The 14450-nt window shown below is 45.1% G+C and overlaps 2 protein-coding genes across 2 annotated transcripts in view; one reads left to right on the plus strand and one right to left on the minus strand.

Moving 5' to 3' along the window:
- Positions 1-4343, minus strand: part of LOC108521943 (coiled-coil domain-containing protein 144B-like) — a 63730-nt gene extending 59387 nt beyond the window's left edge. Inside the window, exons 1-2 of the mRNA XM_017861973.1 lie at positions 4178-4343; positions 2625-2723 (exon numbers count right to left, since the gene is read on the minus strand). Of these exons, the coding sequence (XP_017717462.1) occupies positions 2625-2677 (53 nt within the window). The 5' untranslated portion in view covers positions 2678-2723; positions 4178-4343. The remainder of the gene's footprint in view (positions 1-2624; positions 2724-4177) is intronic.
- A 77-nt stretch (positions 4344-4420) lies between these two features.
- Positions 4421-14450, plus strand: part of ALDH3A2 (aldehyde dehydrogenase 3 family member A2) — a 28074-nt gene continuing 18044 nt past the window's right edge. The window contains 6 exon segments of the mRNA XM_017861972.1: positions 4421-4528; positions 4661-4822; positions 7262-7493; positions 8263-8348; positions 10563-10771; positions 11955-12072. Coding sequence (XP_017717461.1) covers positions 4670-4822; positions 7262-7493; positions 8263-8348; positions 10563-10771; positions 11955-12072 — 798 coding nt within the window. The 5' untranslated portion in view covers positions 4421-4528; positions 4661-4669.

The raw sequence follows: 14450 nt of genomic DNA on the forward strand, positions 1-14450 counted from the left end.
TTTTTTTGAGACAGAGTCTCGCTCTGTCGCCCAAGCTGGAGTGCAGTGGCCAGATCTCAGCTCACTGCAAGCTCCGCCTCCCGGGTTCACGCCATTCTCCTGCCTCAGCCTCCAGAGTAGCTGGGACTACAGGCGCCCGCCACCTCGCCCGGCTAGTTTTTTATATATTTTTTAGTAGAGACGGGGTTTCACCGTGTTAGCCAGGATGGTCTCGATCTCCTGACCTTGTGATCTGCCCGCCTCGGCCTCCCAAAGTGCTGGGATTACAGGCTTGAGCCACCGCGCCCGGCCATTATTTACATTTTTTAAAAAATGGAAGCATGATTCATATCTCAATTTACCTAGTTCCTTACACAATATTTATTATCTCAGCATTTAGAACTGGTTACTCTTTCAGATCAGATAAACAAAGATTATTGGGTACACTCTGTGCCAGACTTTGAGCTGATTTAAACATTGCTGCTACACGGTTCTAGATACTGATATTGGTTGGCTGGCTTCCTATGCACAAGCACTCCTCAGTTACATAATTGAATTAAACACTTTGTATATGTTGGAGGCTACTGTTTTTCTTTGTTATGTAAGCCTGCTTGCCTTCTCATCTACTGTCTCCCAACTTTAACCATAGTATTTCCAGATGGGCTGGATTTTTTTGTATTTGTCCAAAGCAGGCAAGTGAGAAGTAGAGGTGAAGAGTTTGATGGTCTTGCTAATTTCCTTGCTTTATCATGAATCTCCTTAAGCTTCAAGTTACAGGGTGTTGAGAAAGCCGCAAAACTAGACAGTGCCAAGACACTAAGACTAGAGTATGTGAGAGTGTAGCATTCATTCATTCATTCAGTAAACACTTACTGAGCACCTACTGTGGGCCAGATTCTATTCAAGGTACTAACATTACAATGAACATGAACAACAAAGACCCTGACTTTACAAGACATTCCAGTGAGGAAGACACATTAAAAACAACAAACAAACAGATACATTTATATTAAGAAAAATAAAACAGGGTCAGGGACAGAAAGTAGCAGAGACTGATATTTTAGACATGGTCGTCAGGGAAGGTTTCTTTAGGGAGGTAATATTGAAGCAGAAATTGAATTACGTGAGAATAATAGCTGGACACTACAGGCAAAGGAAACAATGCAAAAGCCCTGGGCTGGGAACGCGTTTAGAGTGCTCAGTAGTGTACAGCAAGGGAGCCACTCTGGCTGGAACTAAGTGGGAGAATCCTACAAAAAGAGGTTGAAGATGTAGTCAGGGGCCAGGGCATTTAGGGCTTGTAGAAAATGCATAGAAAATTCACGTTCTGAATTTCATTCTAAACATGAGGGGAGGCTGTTGGAAAGTTTTAAGCAGTGAATTAACATGATCAGGGTACCTTCGGACACCAACGGCTAGGTGGAAAACAGCCTACAGCAAAGTGTTATCAGAGTCCAGTCATGAAAGAGAAACTAGTTAATTTATGCAGAGGGAATTTTAAGAGTAATAGATATCAAAAAGAATAATGGGGTGACATTATAGATTAAAAAAAAAAAAAAAGCAGCTAAAATACCCTTAGCTGGAACCCATGGAACTGCACCAGCTACTGTGCCATTTGGAGACACTATCACTTTCATCCTCTGTCTACTAGAGAGGTGCCACCTTGACCATGGAAGGAATTCCTAAAGAATAATCCCTCCTCCACTTTCACTATAGAAATGGGCAGCAACTGCCACACGATTGAATCCAGAAGCAGTAAGTTACTCTTTATCTCCTGCCTTCTGATTTCCTTGTAGTACCCCCTACTGGCAGAAGCCAGCTGGCATGAGAGCCTGGGAAATGGGGTTCACACACTCTAGGCCCCCGCAGTAGAGTATAAAAGCGCAAGTGTAGAACTGAAAAATAACAACCTCTAGAGTCAAGAGTAGAAGCAGGGGGCCAGCAAGGTGGCTCACATCTGTAATTCCAGCACTTTGGGAGACTGAGGGAGGCGGATCGCTTGAGCCCAGGAGTCAGAGACCAGCCTGGGCAACATAGCAAGTCCCCATCTCTACAAAAAATACAAAAAAATTTAGCCAGGGGTGGTGGCACATACCTGTAGTCCCAACTACTTGGGAGGCTGAGGTGGGAGGATCACTTGAGCCTGGGAGTTGGAGGCTGCAGTGAGCCATGATCATGGCCACTGCACTCCAGCCTGGGTGACAAGAGTGACACTTTGTCTCAAAAAAAAAAAAAAACCCAAAAGGGTAGAAGCAGGGAAACCATCAGGATGCCCGGCCTGTTTTTTCATTTTCATTTTTTTCCCCTCATCTGTGGTAATTTAGCCAATTCAAAGGCCTTATTCTCCATAATTTCAACTTTCCTTCAGATTTGACCAAGTCAGGTAGAGCTGGTCAACCCCAATGGGAAAAAGACCAAAACAACAACAGAAACAAAGAAACTGTTAAGCAAAATAAACGATCACACAATTTGTATTATTGAGCGCTCTAATGGTAAGGGGAAATTAAGACCAGTTGGTTGTTAATGTTAACTTTAGTCACTAAGGTGAGTTTCGAATACAAAACTCCAATTCAGGTGCTTACCTAGGAATAGGGCCCAAGACTGCTCTTTACCATTTTAGAAGGAGGAAAAAAACTCAGACTCACTTTCCCTGCTGGAAGCCAGATGAAATTCCAGAAAGGAGTTGCCTGCTCTCCATCGTCCTGGAAGCAGGAAAACTCGCCTTCCTTGGGAGTTAAGTAAAACTGCAGAAAAGAGGTGTACAGCAAAATAAACCTTATATCTCAACCAAATTTTGGGAGATCAGGGATTCTCTGGAGTGCAGAGCTCCCAGATCTCAGCAAATTGTCCTGTTTGAGTAATAAAAATAGCCCAAGCTGGTACCAAGCACTGATAGATTTGTCAAAGGTCAGGGTTACCTCCACTCAGAGTCACTTCCTTTGGCTGCCAGTTTGTAAACCAAAACCAGCTCTCAATCAGTTTGGAAGTTTATTTTGCCAAGATAAAGGACATGCTTGGGAGGGAGGTCTACGCCCTTATCTAAATATGATTTTGAGGCCTTCAATATTTAAAAGGGAGGAGCGGGCTGGAGGGGAAAGGGGGAGAACATGGTCATTACTGAATCCACACATTGCACAAATAGAAAAAGGAACAGGCAGGGGAATAGTCAATTATGTATTTGCCTCCCACTCTGTAAATCAGCACTTCACTAAGATAAGGTGAGGACAGAGCAGCTACCTGTGGGGACATTTAACCTTTTATCTGTAGCTATCTGCTTTGGAACATACAGAAAGGCAGTTTCTTGCATGACTCAGCTTTCTGCTTAATTTTTTCCTTCTGGCAGAATGAATTGGGCTCCCAGGGTTTTTGTTGTTTTGTGTGTAAGTGGGGGGTTCATTTGGGCCAGGGCCCGGAGTTATTTTCTTTTCACAAATATACCCTCTGGAGTTCAGAGGAAAGGCTGGGATTACAGCCTTCTGTGAGCACCATCCATGGGATTACACGAGGAAGTGGCTGTGAAAAGGTAAGAAGACCTCGTACTAAGCCCTGGGCACCTGAACACCTAAGAGGTGAGGAAGGGGAGAAAAATCCAGCAAAGGAAAACCCAGAGGACCCGGCCAGTGAGCTAAAAAGAAAAGTGCAGAAGAGTGCAGGGAAATGGTAAAGAAAAGAAAGCTTTCCACAAGACAGGACCGATCAGCTGAGGCAACTGCTGCTGAGTAGTGATGAGAGCTGAAGTCTCTCGCCCGAAAGGCAGTAAGGCGGGAGGGGGAAACCTGAGGGCAGCGGGTTCTCTCTTGGGAGCGGGAACATGGAAGGGTGTGCAGCGGGACAAATGCAGCCTGGGGAGCTCTGAGTAACGGACGTGCGAGGATGATGCTTGTGCACGAAGGAAATCACCGCTGTCCCGGCTCCGCGGGAGATGAACCCGGGCTTCCCGCCCTCAGGGACTAGCTCTCCAGGGAACCCGGACGGGCAGTGCCGGTCAAGTCGAGGCAGCTCCTCGTAGAATGAAGGAGCACGGGACAGGGAAGCAGAAAAGGGAGCGCTAGGCCTCCAACTCTGTCCATCTAGCCACGTTTGAAGAGCCACGAAATGGAGGAGGGAACCCCTCTGAGCGTGCCGGAGCGGAGACGGCTCTCCGTTGCAGCCCGGACGCTTCCGGCCGGGCGCCCACTGCCACCGGCGCGCCCTCTACCTGCTCCTCCAGGATTCCTCTTCGCCCTTTCTGGGGCCGCCCCGGGGCGCTCTCAACAGGATGGCCAACACCCTCCCTCCATCCCTACACCCGCCCCACTCCCGGGCCCGTGGCCGCGCTCCGCTCCCGCACTGCGCACTCCACCCCCAACATCCTAGCCGGCCGCCACAATCCGGTAGGGGGAGGGTCGCGTGGGCAAGGCCGGCGTCCGGCCGGCGTCTGTCACGTGGGCCTCCCGGGCCAATAGGCGCGAGGCTTTGGGTCAAGCTCAGTCAGCCGGGCGGCAACTGGGTCTGGCAGTAGGACTAGGCGGGCCCGGAGGCCGCGGCTGAGCGAGCGACCCCTGGGCGCGTGAGTTGTGGCTGCGGGTCGGCGGTGGGGACAACCCCCGGAGGGAGGCGGAGGGAGGGGAGGCAAGGCCCGCACCTACCTGCATCCCGCCTCACACGCCCCAGCGCCCTCCGACCGTGCAGTTCTCTGCAGGACCAGGCCATGGAGCGCGAAGTACAGCGGGTCCGCCAGGCATTCCTGTCCGGACGGTCGCGATCCCTGCGGTTTCGGCTGCAGCAGCTGGAGGCCCTGCGGAGGATGGTGCAGGAGCGCGAGAAGGACATCCTGGCGGCCATCGCCGCCGACCTGTGCAAGGTACGCACGCGTGCGGCGGGGCGCGGGGAAGCTGGCCCCAGCCGCGCACTTGCGGGCCGGAGCTTCTGCTGGGTTTTGTTTTTGCTTTTACATTTCGGATTACTCCAGCGCTGGGAGTATAATCTCCAGCAATACAGATAAAGCCAAAGTTCTCTCTGACTTTCCCTGTCCTCTAGCACTCAGAAGGGCATATGTTGTTACCTGGCCTCTGTGGTTCCTTTTCTGCCTTTTCTATTGTTGTCCACTTTTCTGTTACATTTGTGATTCTTTTCCTTATGATGTGTAGGAACTCTTTGTATATTCTGGACTTCAGTAATTTGTCAGTTTACCGTATTGTAGATGCTTTCTTTGGGTTTCTTTCTTTCTTTTAAAGCCAGTAAAATTTAGCAGTGGGAGAGTTGTATACCAACTTTAGTGACAGTAATATTAATAAGTTCTGAATAATCCATTACCCTCAGACCATTCTCTGGGTCTATTTCTTGTCTTTTAGCTTTGTTTATGGTTTCTTTTGTAGACAGAGTTTTGTTTTTAAGTTATAGTTGCACTCAAATTTTTCTTCATAACTTTGTGTGTTATTAGGTCAGTTCTACTCAAATTTTAATGCACTAACAGACACCTGGGGATCTTGTTAAAATGCAAATTATTATTCAGTACATCGGGGGTGGGATCTGAGATTCCAAGTTTCTAACAAGGTCCCCAGTGATATCATATGCCTCTTTTGGATACACGCTTTGTGTAGCAAAGTTTTTATTGTTTTGATTTGTGTGTGTGTGTGTGTTTGTATGTTTGCTTGTTGTTTTGTTTTGCTTTTAAGACAGAGTCTCACTGTGTCTCCCAGGCGGAAGTGCAGTAGTGCGGTCTCGGCTCACTGCAACCTCCACCTCTCAGGTTCAAGCGATTCTCTTGCCTCAGCCTCCTCAGTAGCTGGGATTACAGGCGTGTGCTACCATGCCCGGCTAATTTTTGTATTTTTAGTAGAGATGGAATTTCACCGTGTTGACCAAGCTGGTCCTGAACTCTTGGCCTCAAGTGATCCACCTGCCTGGGCCTGCCAAAGTGCTGGGATTACAGGTGTAAGCCACCACCCCTGGCCTGTGGTAGCAAAGTTTTAAGTAATGTTTTAGGGTGTAAGTATATTCCTCTATGTTTTCTGATAATAGTTACTTTTTTTTTTTTTTTTTTAAAGAGACGAGGTCTCCCTTTATTACCCAGGCTGAAGTGCAGTGACTCAATCATAACTCACTGCAGCCTCCAGCTCCTAGGCTCAAGCAGTCCTCCTGCCCCAACCTCCCAGATACTAGGACTACAGGCAGGAGGCCGTCATCTTGTTTTTACTTTTTATCTGCATTACATGTGTAGCAAAGCTTTACTCTGAGTTTGTGATTTTTCCCTTCCCCACAATCCCCTCAATTAAAGATTATTTTAATAAGTCATAACAGTAGTAATACTAGTAGCAACTATAAAATTTAGAGTACTTTTGGTGGAAAGGGGCTGTGATATTAAATAAACAAGATGGGATAATTAAGATTCCAAAAAAACTGTGTCATTTAATCATTCTTGAAGAACTAAATGTTTGTGTGAGTATGTGTATATATAGGATGACTCAAGAAATACAGTAAGTTTCCTGTCCCCTAGAGTTTTAAACTTGGTTGGGAAACAGAGCATACACGGATAAAATGTGAGTAATAGTTATAAACCAGTGCGTTAAGGGTGAAATATTAAGATGCAGATCAACAGCATAATTATTGTGATACAGAAAGTATGATCAGAGCAGACCTTTGTTCCTCAAGGAAATCTTCCTGTAAGAGGTAATATTTAAGCCTGGCTTTTATTTATTTATTTATTTATTTATTTTTTTGAGATGGAGTCTCGCTCTGTCGCCCAGGCTGGAGTGCAGTGGCCGGATCTCAGCTCACTGGAAGCTCCGCCTCCCGGGTTTACGCCATTCTCCTGCCTCAGCCTCCTGAGTAGCTGGGACTACAGTTGCCCGCCACCTCGCCCGGCTAGTTTTTTGTATTTTTTTAGTAGAGACGGGGTTTCACCGTGTTAGCCAGGATGGTCTCGATCTCCTGACCTCGTGATCCGCCCGTCTCAGCCTCCCAAAGTGCTAGGATTACAGGCTTGAGCCACCGCGCCTGGCCTAAGCCTGGCTTTTAAAGGGTGTGGATTAGTAAAGAAGGATTTACTAGTGGTACTACTACTACTACTAGTGTTACTACTCCCTGAAATAATCTTTGATTTTTTTTTTTAATTTATTAGAGAATTAGCAAGCGCTTATCAAGGGCGTGAAGGGTGCAAAAGGAGTCTGGATGGCAAACCAGCTAGTCTGATAATGCCAGTTGTTGTCACTGCAGTTGTACCTGGCTTGAGTGTTTTGACATTCAGGGCCAAGTGTATCATACTTACTCTGCAGGATTAACTGTGATTCTCTTATAACAGAGTGAATTCAATGCGTACAGTCAGGAAGTCATTACTGTCCTTGGGGAAATTGATTTTATGCTTGAGAATCTTCCTGAATGGGTTACTGCTAAACCAGTTAAGAAGAACCTGCTCACCATGCTGGATGAGGCCTATATTCAGCCACAGCCTCTGGGAGTGGTGCTGATAATCGGAGCTTGGAACTACCCCTTTGTTCTCACCATTCAGCCACTGATAGGAGCCATCGCTGCAGGTCTGGTGCCAGCTTATGTCTATATACCTTTTTAGGGAGGCTTATTTTCTCATATTCATTGTAAATTAAGGGTAGTGGCTAATTAAATGCATTTACTTTGGTGGTTTGCCTTTGTTTACACCACCAATGTACTGAGAATTCATATATATCATACATATTTTTAAATGGGCTGCTGAGGAGATTTGTGTGGCTATGTTTTGAAGCACGTGGAGGATGAACCTGTGGGAGTGTAAAGGTGTCTGAGTCAATAGGCCCAGGAATTTGGAGTCAGGCATCCATATTCTAATATGGTTTCAGTTGCTGGCTCTGGCTTTGGATGAACCATTTGATTCTGTCTGACTAGTTTCTTCATTCAAATAAAGACTATGAGAGTAACGCTAGCTTGGGTATATAGCAAATGCCAGGAGATTAATTTCTCACTTTGCAGGATCCAGATAGAGAGCTGTATGTTGAAATCGCTCATTTGCCCAATAATTCCCAGGCAGAGAGGACAATCTAGGGGCAGAAGTGGGAGAAAAATGATAGAAAGTTGGAGGAGTGGGAAAGGCTGATGGAACCCATTGACAGTGACCTGAAGATGATGACAGCTACGGAGTTAGCCTTTGAAGAGAAAGTGAGGTGAGCTCTTATGCTCATTTTGAGGATGTGCAGCATTGAGAGCTGCAGAAATAATTGGGAGTACCTAGCCTGTACTTCCCACTGAACGCCATTTTGGTAGCTATTACAGTTAAGTATTAGATGATACTGTTCTACTTTTTACTTTGTTTAGGAAATGCTGTGATTATCAAGCCTTCTGAACTGAGTGAAAATACAGCCAAGATCGTGGCTAAGCTTCTCCCTCAGTATTTAGACCAGGTAAGAATTTCTTGACCCATCTTCAACATATGTGTTTACTGTGGAAAACACACATTTGATTTTCTTGCTATTGCATGTTATTGCTGGCCAGGGACCCGATTGCAGTTTCTTTAAGCCTTCAGCAATTGGCTTAGTAAAAGGAGTTCAGTTCCAAAGTACATTGTGGAGTCACCCGGCTGTGGAGGTTACACAATATATGTAGGCCCATGACTTCATGGGTATGTACTCCTGCTGTTCACAGATTCTGTCTGTTTGGCATTTTAGAATAATCTTTATTTGAGCTAACGTGATTTTAGGTGTTTTCATTTAATGGATTATTTAGTGAGGGACTGGTACTGTGCTGGGTGCTAACATATTTCTGTTACTAATAATTTTTTTTGTTCTAACAAAATGTACTTTTATATGATTATATAAGAGTTCTCTTTTTTTGTTGTTTTTTGAGATGGAATCTTGCTCTCTTACCCAGGCTGTAGTGCTGTGGTGGGATCTCAGCTCACTGCAACCTCCGCCTCCTGGGTCCAAGTGATTCTCCTGCCTCAGCCTCCCAAGTAGCTGGGATTACAGACATGTGCCACCACGCCCAGCTAGTTTTTGTATTTTTGGTAGAGATGGGGTTTCACCATGTTGGCCAGGCTGGTCTTGAGCTCCTGACCTCAGGTGATCCGTCCACCTTGGCCTCCCAAAGTGCTGGGATTATAAGTGTGAGCCACTGCACCCAGCCTATAAGAGTACTTCTGCTTTCAAAAAAGACATGTCTGTGGCATGAAAACATGCCACACACAAAAAAAAGTGCCCTCCTGAACTAGAGGACGTATCCTCACACTGACTTAACATGCTGGCATTTAAGAATATCAAGAACTGAATAAAGAAAATGATCTGCTCAACTGCGGGGTAGTTCATCTGTCTGAGTCAGAGGTTCTTATGCCCTCCAGGGGAGGAAGTTAATGATGCCACGAAGAAATTGGCACTGCTGAGTTCTACATGAGTTGCTGCAGAGAGGAGTCTTCATTTAGCTTTCATCGAAAGACAGCTTAAAAATATCTTAACCTGTATTCTGTACATCAACTTGTAATAGCTTGAGGCCAGTTCTGGTTCTTGGAATGATATTGTTCTCTTTGTTAGAACCATTTTGTTCTAATAGCTGTAATGATCCAATCAAGAAAAATGAAATGGAAGACAGTGAGATGTCAAGGATTGAATAGGACTTTAGAACCAGAAGATAGAGGTTGAAGGTACTGCTTTGCCCCTGACCAGGGGTAAATTATTCAATAACTGACTGTCCGGATGAGGAGGATAATAATGCCCTACCAGCTTCAGTTACCGTGTTAGGGGATTAATAATATATGCTGTATAGGTTAAGTCATAGAAAAGTTAAAGCTTGAAACATTTGTTGGGCAGCTGAACTATGAAGTGAATGAAACTAATTCGCCTTCAGAACAGGAGATCAAGTGGAAACATGAGATCCACAAGCCAGCTTTTACTTTACACTTCCACCTTGGAGTCTTGAATACCTCTCTGTCTTCCTTGGTTGCCATCTGTTCTCTTACTTTTCATGCTGTTATTGTCTAAGGTGTTATCTCTTAGAACAGCTGGTAATGATAGTACAATGCGTAGATGGGCTCAGTCCACAGAAGCTACGTGAATTCTCCCAGTACCAGATGAGGAAATTGAGGCTCAGAGATGTTCAGTAGCTTGCCTAAAGTCAAATAAGCTAGTGAGTGGCAGAGCCCAGATTCAAACCAGATACACTTCAAAAGCAAGCGCTCTCAGCTACTGTGCCGGGTATACCATTCAGAATAGCATGGGCTGAGCCTACTCTGTTGTGAGACAGAGAACATTCAGACTAAGATATGCAGCTGGGACCTGTCCTGTGGGAGCCATTCTTCACCAGAGTCACTTCTGCATATATCCACATCTCATGCATTTTCCCTGGTCAAATGCAACCATTTGTTCTCCTTAGTCTTTGTTGCTGAGCTCATGTAAAAAACCGAGTCTCCAGGTTGGTTCTATGTGGGTTCATGCTTCCCAGATGCCAGCGGACTGTGTGTTCTCCTCTTGTCCTTGGTCAGCTCCCCCTCCCATCCCTCACAGGGACTGGTCTTGACACTCTCTGGGTTTTACTGAATGTTACATGTTTATGTTGAAGAGATTGCTGATGTTAAGATGTTAGGATAAATTTGGCAGTGCAAGAGTTTGTGTTTCTCTTTCTTTGAGGACCTCTATATTGTTATTAATGGTGGTGTTGAGGAAACTACGGAGCTCCTGAAGCAGCGATTTGACCACGTTTTCTATACGGGAAATACTGCGGTTGGCAAAATTGTCATGGAAGCTGCTGCCAAGCATCTGACCCCTGTGACTCTTGAACTGGGAGGGAAAAGTCCATGTTATGTTGATAAAGATTGTGACCTGGACATTGTTTGCAGGTGAGTCTGGCTCTCTGACTTTCTGCGGTTTTCCCAGCACAGTGGAGACTTTTCCTGACAATGTTACTCTTTGCATTTGAACCCCATGCCTTATGGCTCCAAGATACGTCGTTAAACTTTGGTGGTCAATGTCATCAAGAGTAACAGGAGTCTTTCACTCTCTCCTGGTGCCACCATTAAAAATGGTGAGCTGTAAGTCCTGACATCGTGTGGTTGTCCTTAGGAATTTTGAAAAAGTTATTTCTGTCCTCAAGATTACAGCTAGATCTAGCAAGAAATGTAATGTTCTTCTGGCCAATAATCCAAAGTATTGTGTGCGCCAAATAAAATCTTTAAATTCCCATTTGAGAGGGGGTATTATGCTGATCTCTTAACTGAGATCCTTTGTGGACAAAAGCGAGTGTTCCTCATTTTTTAACTGTGAATAACATCTTGCATCTGAAAATCAGAAAATAAGAGGTTTCAGGTTCTCTCTGCTAAATCCGGTTTAGCTACTAAGAAGTGCCAAATCATAGAACTGACTCTGCTCTGGGTGGCGTGACTTTCTCTCCCCTTCATGACTCTGTGCCCTGGGTGGCGTGGCTTTCTGTCCCCTTCAGAGATGCCAGGTCAGGGTTCCAGGTTGGCTTCCTAAGTAGAAATCTTGTTGCCAAAACCGGACACCCTCAGTTAGTGAATGTTCAGGGCGTGGGTTTCTGCCCATGCATGGGAAAGGTCTTCCCAAGTGGGGCAGGGCTCCACAAAGAGGAGCGTGGCCTTGAAGTCTGGCTGCCATCCTGCTTTATACCTGAACATCTTGCCGGCAGAGCCAAAAGCCACAACCAGGAGAGTCTATACCGAACTCCTGTCATCCAGGACTTTCCTTTGGCTGGACTGGGAGAGGGGAAAGGACATTGGGAGGCTGTTTCTCCTCTTTTCCTGCTGCAGGCAATGGCATCACTGTTTACCAAGTACTGTTTCCCATGAGCTGGTGTGAGAATTCCCTGCTGTGTAAAATACTCTACCTCATTTGGAAAATACATTCTAAGTTCCAACCAACTGATTTAGAAATGAGTTTTAACTTTTAATAAAATTGCCAGATAAATATATGAATCTATTTTAGTGGCAAAACATTCAAACAACACAATGTAACAATTGAAAATTTGACTGAATTGTATAGCTGTTCTGGATTTTTTCCCCTCAGACGCATAACCTGGGGAAAATACATGAATTGTGGCCAAACCTGCATTGCACCTGATTATATTCTCTGTGAGGCATCCCTCCAAAGTCAAATTGTGTGGAAGATTAAGGAAACGGTGAAGGTTTGTATTTAAAACATCTGATTCCACTGATTTTAATAAGATAAGGAGTCAAATGAACTATTTGCAGGCAGCATCCCCATTTGTTTCTCCCTTCAGGAAAATTTTAAAAGCATATGTGACTCAATGAACTTACTGACTAATATGAAAATGCTCTGTGTACCTTTCATAGAATATCTGCTGGGAGCAAGGTTGCCTTGGTATTAAATCTACTTAAGTTGTCTAGTTGATTTAGTTGTGTCATATACTTTTTTAAAAAAAGTTAAATAATTGTGTGTCCATGGTTTTGAGGGAATGTTGCCAACCCTTTAGGTATAATCAGAGAGACCCTGTGGCATATTGGCCATTGCTGATGAAGGTTATCAGTTTTTGTGTATGTAGAGGGCCTAGGGTGGCCAGTAGTTTGGAGGTGTGACTTAATTAAATAACTACTTACAGTGTACCCTTTGTATAGTTAGCAATCTTTCAGGGTATTTAAAGTAAATATCTGCAGTGAAGGAACCAAGGAAGACTGCATGGTAGAGTCCCAAGCCAAGACTTGAAGGAAATGTAGAATTTAGGTTGGTAGAAAGGAATGGGGGCTGGGCACGGTAGCTCATGCCTGTAATCCCAGCACTTTGGGGGGCCGAGGCGGGCAGATCACTTGAGGTCAGAAGTTCAAGACCAGCCTGGCCAATGTGATGAAACCCCGTCTGTACTAAAAGTACAAAAAAAATTAGCCAGGGGTGCTGGTGCATGTCTGTAATTCCAGCTACTCAGGAGGCTAAGGCATGAGATTCGCTTGAACCCTGACGAGAATTGCTTGAACCCGGGAAGCAAAGGTTGCAGTGAGTCAGGATCATGCCACTACACTCCTGGGTGACAGAGCAAGATTCTGTCTTAAATAAATAAATAAATAAATAATAAGAATGGGACAACCAGTGTGACTGAGTTCAGCAGTGGGTGAGTGTCATTAACCCCTCAGATGAAAGAAATTATTGGAGTAGTCACTGTTTACTCGACAGATGTTAATTGGCACTAAAAGGAAGGATCAGAAACACCAAAGAGTAATGCATGTGATCTGAAAATGAAAATTGTTGGCCGGACATGGTGGCTCACGCTTGTAATCCCAGCACTTTGGGAGGCCGAGGCAGGTTGATCACTTGAGGTGAGGAGTTGCAGACCAGCTTGGCCAACATGGCAAAACCCATTTCTACTAAAAATACAAAAATTAGCCGGGCATGGTGGCATGCACCTATAATTCTAGCTACTTGGGAGGCTGAGGCACAAGAATTGCTTGAACCCAGGAGGTGGGGGTTGCAGTGAGCCAAGTTCATGCTACCACACTCCAGCCTGGGTAATGGAATGAGATTTTGTCTCAAAAAATTTTAAAAAAAGAAAATGAAAATTGTTGCCGGTTGCAGTGGCTCACTCCTGTAATCCGAGCACTTTGGGAGGCTAAGACAGGAAGATCGCTTGAGCCTAGGAGTTCAAAACCAGCCTGATCAACATAACGAGACCCTGTCTCTACAAAAGAGAAAAAGGTTAGCTGCGCATGGTAGCACATGCCTGTAGTCCCAGCTACTCAGGAGGCTGAAGCCAAAAGGATCACTTGAGCCCAGGAGTTCAAGGCTGCGATGAGCCATTATAGCACTACTGTGCTCCAGCCTGAGTGACAGCGTACGATTCTGTCTCAAAAAAAAAAAAGGAGAGAAAATTGGCTGGGCACGGTGGCTCACTCCTGTAATCCCAGCACTTTGGAAGGCCGAGGCAGACAGATTGCTTGAGGCCAGGAATTCAAGACCAGCTGGGCAACGTAGCAAAATCTTGTCTCTACAAGAAATACAAAAATTATCCGGGTGTAGTGGCTTGTACCTGTGGTCCCAGCTACTTGGCAGGGTGAGGGAAGAGGATTGCTTGATCCTGGGAGGCAGAGGCTGCAGTGAGCCAAGAGTGTGCCACTGTACTCCAGCCTAGGTGACAGAGTGAGACCCTGTCTCAAAAAAAAAAAGAAAAGAAAATTGTGTACCAGGAAGTTCAGGGCAATAGTTTACCATGTGTTCCAGGCAGAGTAACTTTGGGGATGAGGTGCTAGGGCCTTGATATGGGTATTGGACTATTATTTTTAGTGATAGGACTAAATATGGATCCAGATGAGCACATGAAGGAAAAGTTGCCCAGATTAAGGGTACGTGGGAAGAGAGAGTAGTTAAAAGATACTTGTGAGACTGAAAATATTTGGGAATTGGAGAAATGCTTAGTTGAGTGTGGTGATGAATTCAATTTCAAAGGAATAAGGGCCTCTGCCTGCCTTTGAGGCATTTATACTCTTAACACAGTGGTTCTCAAGCTACATGTTAGAATCATTAGGGAACCATTTAAAAACAAGTTTGCAAGCCTTA

This window comes from Rhinopithecus bieti, unplaced genomic scaffold (genome assembly GCF_001698545.2).
Source record: "Rhinopithecus bieti isolate Rb0 unplaced genomic scaffold, ASM169854v2 scaffold_63305, whole genome shotgun sequence".
NCBI classification, from domain to species: Eukaryota; Metazoa; Chordata; class Mammalia; order Primates; family Cercopithecidae; genus Rhinopithecus; species Rhinopithecus bieti.